Genomic DNA, 6,734 nt, shown 5'->3' on the forward strand with positions numbered 1-6,734 from the left:
TATGAGTAATATTACCAAAATAACAAGTCAAAGTTATAGGTGTTACAAGTAATATTAAGAGAATAAATATAATTTTTTGTTATTCTCATAATATTACTTATAAAAATCATAATTTGACTTTTTATTCTAATAATATTAATAATAAAAATTATAACTTGACTTAATATTATAGCTGTGCTACTCATAAAAATAATTTATTTTATTATTTTACTAATATTACTTATAAATATCATAACTTGACTTACTATTTTAATTATGTTACTTATAAAAATTATAACTTGACTTACTGTTTTTATAAATCTTAATTATAATTGAAGGGCAATTTGTTCATTCAAGCAAGAAAATTTATCTTATTTCAATGTTCTGGGCCTACAGTAAAATTTTAAAATTTTTGGGATTCGATTGAAATAATATTACATTCAAGAGACCTTAATAAAATTTTTTCTCAGAAGTAAAATGAAAAGCACCTGTCAAATTCCCGAAGTGAGTTGATATGAATCCAGCAACACCGGAAAAAGAAAACTTAGCAACAGCAAAATAGAGCAGCTACAAGCGAAAAAAAAAGAAAAAAGAAAAAAGTCCTCTAGCTTTCCAATCAGGTCCCGTTTCAACTTTTACCCCTGTTACCTGTTCGAAGCTTCTTTGATATGCTTCTCCACTATACAGTCCAAACCTAATTATGAAGTATAAAAACAGATAATGAATGCTGTAAATGCAAGCTGAATCATACTGAGCCCTACATGCAAAACAACATTCACCAATGCTGGATTGTGAAAACCAAATTGACCAACGTCCATTGAAACAATTCACTTTGAATGGGATGCAAGGAAGTGTTAGCCCAAGCATGTAGTTGAGAGTCTATTCTAAAAGATTTTATTGGGTGGGAGAACTCATGAGCTCATAAACTTGGCCACATCATTTATGACACTTTTTGATGCATGACTCATTACAATGTCAGTTTATTTAAAAGTTAATGTTCCTGATAACTCTACTTCATTGAAAGTCTTATTGGTGAGAAAGCTTTATAAGTGACACTCTTCATTAGATTTTTTTCTTAATGAAAGCATTAATATTATAACTACACATTTAAAAAGAGAATCCTTTAAATTTATAAAATTCATATCACTTGTGAGACTCTTTAATATGAGATTAATTACACCAAGGCAAAAAAAATTGATTGATTTTGTCAAATGATGGAGACATTTCACTCCACATATTGGTGAATGACAATCTTACATGACTACTCTTCAAATAAAAATTAGAGAGAATTATTTTGAAATTTCAGACAATACAATTAAATATTATGAAGTTCATTGACATTTGAACAATGAAAAATGACAATTTAATTAAATATTATGAAGTTCATTGACATTTGAACAATGAAAAATGACAATTTTAATAAAAGTTGTAATATTTAAATGTATTGTATGGGATTTATACGTAATTCTTGTTAAAAATTATCCAAAGCAATTAAAACAGTGATATTACACATAACTTTATGGAGCTCTGTCAAAGGGCTGCGTGTCATTGTAACAAATATCCCAAACGGATTCCATGGCGTACTTGGCGATTGCTTCATCGGAGCAATGAGGGTTTCCAGACAACGATGACAGAGCTCTTCGTTTCACGCATTCGGCTCCCGGCCGCGTAATTTCAAGTACCCTCGGAGCAATTCGCGCTTGAAATGACAGTCTCCACTCAGGTGATTAGCTCGGATCTCACTACAAGCATGGTGAGCACAATTAGTCCAATCCAAATTGGCAGCACGACACTCGTCCAGCGCATGAATCAGCTCGTGAGCTATCACCTGGTTGACCTCATCTTGTAGATGAATCTTATTCATACACAATATTATCCCATAACCAGGGACGTACCCACCGGAAACGTTCTTCGTGCAATTTACAGCTTTGAAGAAATTGTTCCCCACAGGACAACCGGCTTTCTCCATGCTTTCCGTCAAAAACCTTGCGATTGGAGTTTGGCGGCCTCTTTGAATCATTGATTCGCATTGTTTCACAGTTTTGCCGCCTCCGTGAGAGGCAGACGAATCCCTCTTGTCCTCTTCCATTCGCTGTGGTACGACAGATAAACGAACTCACACTCGCCAACTCAGGATTGCAGAATAACGGAAGAAGGCGAAAAATCAGGTGGCGGGAGCTATTCCACTGTGCACAACAGGGTCAGTTAGAATCTTTTGTCCTTTTCTCCAACTCACTCTTTCATCAGTTATGGGCCTGTACTGGGCTTTTAGGCCCAATTGATTTCGGTTTCCAATGCCTTTTGCTTGTTAAGAACAAAATGAACAACAGTATTATTGACCCAATTTATTTCTCAATATATTAGTTTTTTTTTAAATTGAAGAATATGAAACATGAAAGATTTTGTATGGTTTTGTATTCTAATTTTTCTTCCTTCAATTTTCTTAGTTATTTCTTTTTTTAAACCGACATGTGTAATTGATTATTGAGAAAACACAACAATAATTTGTTTTAAAATTATGAGGACTAACATTATAGGCAAATTAAATTTAAGGGACCAGACATGATACAATAAAACTATAAGAACTAAAAAAAATATAATATTATCATATTTTTCCTTGATCATTTCTTTAGGCTGAAAATAATTAGTCGTCTCTTAAATTTATGGTGTCGATTTGAATATGTTGAAAATTACATCAATTTTTTTTTGCTAGCCTACATCAATTTAATTATTAACAGTTTAGTATTTATTAAAACTACATAATATTTTACTAAAAAAAAGGGATGGACATTTAATTGTTAATAAATTTGAATTATGCTGAAAATTAACTAAATTTAATTTCATTATTGATAATTTGCTTGTGAGTTCAAATTGAATTTTTTTGGGTACAAAGTCACTTTAAATTTGTTTTTTGTCCAAATCAGCCATGACGGCTGAAAGTTAGCATGGCCACATCTACATGCCCCCGGGACACGTGTCAGACCAAGACAGCATTATGGATTCTTATGATTAGAACATATATTTTTAAAAATATCGTCTATAGAATAGCTGAATTATTTATCTTAGCTCACTCTTGAATGCATTTTATGAAAAATTGTAATCAATAATAAGAAGAGATAGAACAAGAGTAGTTTTTCTTATTTTGATTGTTAAAAAAAGGATAAAAATATAAATTTACTCATTAACTATTTTTAAAGAATCACTGAATAGCTCATGATAGTGTGAAATAAATCTTGAATTATCAAAAACAAAACACCCAATAATTTTTATTAATTTTAAGCTAACAAATATTTATTGTTATGATGAGGTTCACTCAAAATACACAAATGGTTGTACCACAGACCCCTTGTGTTGCTTAAATTGTGAACCTCTTCTTCTTCGTCAACTTCACACATGTCGCTTCTATTGATGCCATTACTCTCTCCTTCCTTTGATTCCCCCCCCTTCCTCCCTCAAATTTGAGTTGTCTCTCTCACACAGACTTGGTTTTGTTACCATCAATGCCACTGCTCCTTCCTCCCTCCTTCCTTTGATCGCCATTGATACCATTGCTCCCTCATTAAGAAATATCAACTTTAGTAGTCAAATAAAAAGATTGAAGACCACATCCCCATCAATGAACTTAATGGATGCCTAATATTAGGCAAAGAATGCTTAGTGTCTGAACATCAGAGTCAAGAGTGCTACAAAGACACACAAAAATGATAATAAGGCCATTAATCATCATAACAAGGGATAAAAGCATCAATCTACCTCATTTGTGGTGGAAGTTCTAGATGTGAGTGACTTGATACCTAAAGATGGAGAAGGCTTAACTAGCCCCTTTGTGGAAGTAAAATTTGACAAGCAAAAGCAAAAGACTCAAACTAAGCTCAAGGACTTGAATCCTTAGTGGAATGAGACACTCATGTTCAACATTGATAACCCTAGAGATCTTTCCAACAAGACAATTAAGGTGTACAATAAGTGAAGAGCCTATACAGGTGCCTACTAGAACTTTGTTGGAAGAGTCATAATAAGGTGACACTATTTCTTTCTCTAACTATATGACCAATCTTTAGCAATATTCTTATGATAAACAAAGTTTGATGTCACAGATTAGAGGAGAAATCAAAGAAGCAGAGTAGCACATAGTGACGATGAAGGTAGAGAAGATAAGATTCTTGATGGTCTTTTCATTTAGGGGGAAGATGAGGTTCGTGAGAAGTTTTTGCAGTGGAAAGACAAAGAGAGATGATGAATGCAGATCTCACCATTTTAAAATAAACGTTTGTTAGCTTGAAATTAATGGGGGATGTTGGGTGCTTCATTTTTAATATTTTAATATTTATTTTGTATCACCTCATAGTATAAGTTATCTAATTATCCTTATCCTTAAAAAATAATTGGTAGTTAAATTTATACTTTACCTAAAACACACACACACACAGGAGTAAGGAGCATTCAGTAATTTAGAATAAGAAAAAGTGCATGAGCACTTGTGAAATTATTTTTTTAAGACATCTTTGACCAAACTATTAAAAGTTAACAATGTTGACTATTAAGTTATGAGTATAAAATTTAACAATTTAGTCATAAATGCCCCTCAAAAAATAATTTTATAGATATTCAAGCATTTTTTTTATTTTAAACTAGTGAATGCTCCTCGACTTTGTAAGTATTTTTATTTTTTTACCTTATAATAAAATTATAACATATAAACTCATTTAAAATTTTCAATTAATCATAGAACTATTTCATTAATTCACCAGTCTTCTTAATAGTTGCCTTTTACCCGTATTCTTTTTTCTTTTATCATGTTTTTCTTCATTGACACCTTTTCTTCAAGACGTACCAAGGGTTTTCATATCTTTTGATTGTAGAAACCGCATCTCACTAATTTTACAGTCATGGCATCGTTGATTTCACGAAGGTTTGGCTCCAAGCTGTTAACATCTTCTCGTTCATTTTCTCTCCGCTCACAATCTCTGCCTTGCGACACAATTACAAAATCACTTTATCAATTCTCTCTCCCTCTTGCTTCTATAATTGCTTCATCCCCATCATCAATCACCGCTCTGCAGAAACCCAAAATCCCGGAACATAATTTCCTAAGATCGTCTTCGTTTGGTACTTCTTCTTCCAAGGGACCAAGGAAGCCTACGTCTTCGCCAGTTAATCGGAAAGGCTTCCCCTCAAAATCTGATATCTGTGAGGATCGATTCCCCAGACAAAGCCACAATTCATTACTGGAAAGAGAGATGCGAGAGTCATTCTTAAATTTGGCGAAGAACATTGAGGGTTTGAAAAACGCATTGGCGATTCTTAGCGTGGTTGAGATCAACTCTGGAGCTTGGATCGCTTACATGACCGATCAAATTTATCCGAGCGTTCTAGTGCAGAGCTTCGGATCATTAGAATCCAGCTGTCGATGATTCTCATGATTCGCCATTGTATGAAGAAAATGAGCTCATTGAAGATGACCACACGGGATGCTTTCTTGACGGAATTCGTAGGGTTTTGTTATGTTGCTACGATAGTTTTTGGAGGGACTATTATTCTCAATGTGGTTTACTGGGTTTCCTCATTCTGGGTGATTAAGAATCTGTTGAGAATGTCAAGTGTTGAGATCTTTACGCTCACCATGATGACACTTCCATTTCCATTGTTGTGTTTGGTTTCAGCACTGAGGATGAGGTCTGTGATCACGAAGCCATTGCCAGGATTGAGAGAGGAATGGAAATGGACGGACAGGCAAGAACTTATGAAGGTGTTTCAGTTTCTTTTTCATGGATCAAAGAGGGCATGCTATTGGGCTCTTGGATTTTCCAGTGCTTTGTTACTTAATTACGGAATTGTTAGTTATAGTAATCTTCCAAGTCCTCTTGATTTTGTAGGGCTAGCTCTATTGCGTACCATCTCCTCTTGTTATTGGTTTATAGAATTCATGAAAACGTTGTTTCTATATGAGGTCTGGGCTTCCCTCCTCCCCCTCCACCGCTATTGAAATAGATTTGGATCTTATAAACTTAGATGATCCAGATTGATATTTTAATTTTTATTTTATTTTATGCTTTTTAAAATAAAAAATTGATAAAAGTATTAATAGTGATTATTATTAAAAAATATAACTTTAAATCTTTACACTTCATTGCTATTTTGCTGTTATTCTCTATATTTTTTTTTTGATGTTTTATATCTCTATATTTTTATTTTTATTTTTTGTGCTTTATATTCTTTCAAGGTCTCTACATTTTATTTATAGAGGGATCTAAAACACTGAAAAATAAAAGTACAAGAGCCTAAAATATTAAAAAAAAAAGTGCAAGAAACCATAGCAAAATGCAAGTAAAGTGTAGGGTCTCAAATTTATATTTTCTGTTGTTATTAGTATTATTATTATTATTATTATTACTTGTTTGTAATTAAATCTCATTGCACTATATTAACATGAGTTGAGTCTAGCAAAAGATGTTAGTCTTTAACAATGTAATGAATCAAAATTTGAATTCTCACTAAATGAAATGCTCGTATTTAGTATCTAATAGTGCTTCAAATAGAATTATTTTTAATAGAAAGATAAGTTTAAGAAACCAAAAGATGTTAGTCTTTTTTTTTTTTGTTCGTTATGTTTTTTGTGCACGGATGCTAGTTTCCAAAATCAGATCGGAAGTATCGTTAACTAATCTCATACAACCTTTCTATGAAAAGTTAATTGAAATTAATCATAAGAATTATTCTCAACTTTCATGTTCTTTATGTAAATTATTGATCAT

At 32.6% G+C, this 6,734-nt stretch overlaps 1 protein-coding gene across 1 annotated transcript; it reads right to left on the bottom strand.

Moving 5' to 3' along the window:
* Positions 1–1,489: 1,489 nt before the first annotated feature.
* Positions 1,490–2,093, bottom strand: LOC129315898 (mitochondrial inner membrane protease ATP23-like). The gene is given in 2 exon segments (XM_054960050.1): positions 1,490–1,636; positions 1,639–2,093. Coding segments are annotated over 2 exon segments (570 nt in total). The 5' UTR covers positions 2,069–2,093; the 3' UTR covers positions 1,490–1,496.
* Between the last annotated feature and the right edge of the window lie 4,641 nt (positions 2,094–6,734).

This window comes from Prosopis cineraria, unplaced genomic scaffold (genome assembly GCF_029017545.1).
Source record: "Prosopis cineraria cultivar Desert tree isolate PC_DT_omini unplaced genomic scaffold, ASM2901754v1 PC7, whole genome shotgun sequence".
Lineage (NCBI taxonomy): Eukaryota > Viridiplantae > Streptophyta > Magnoliopsida > Fabales > Fabaceae > Prosopis > Prosopis cineraria.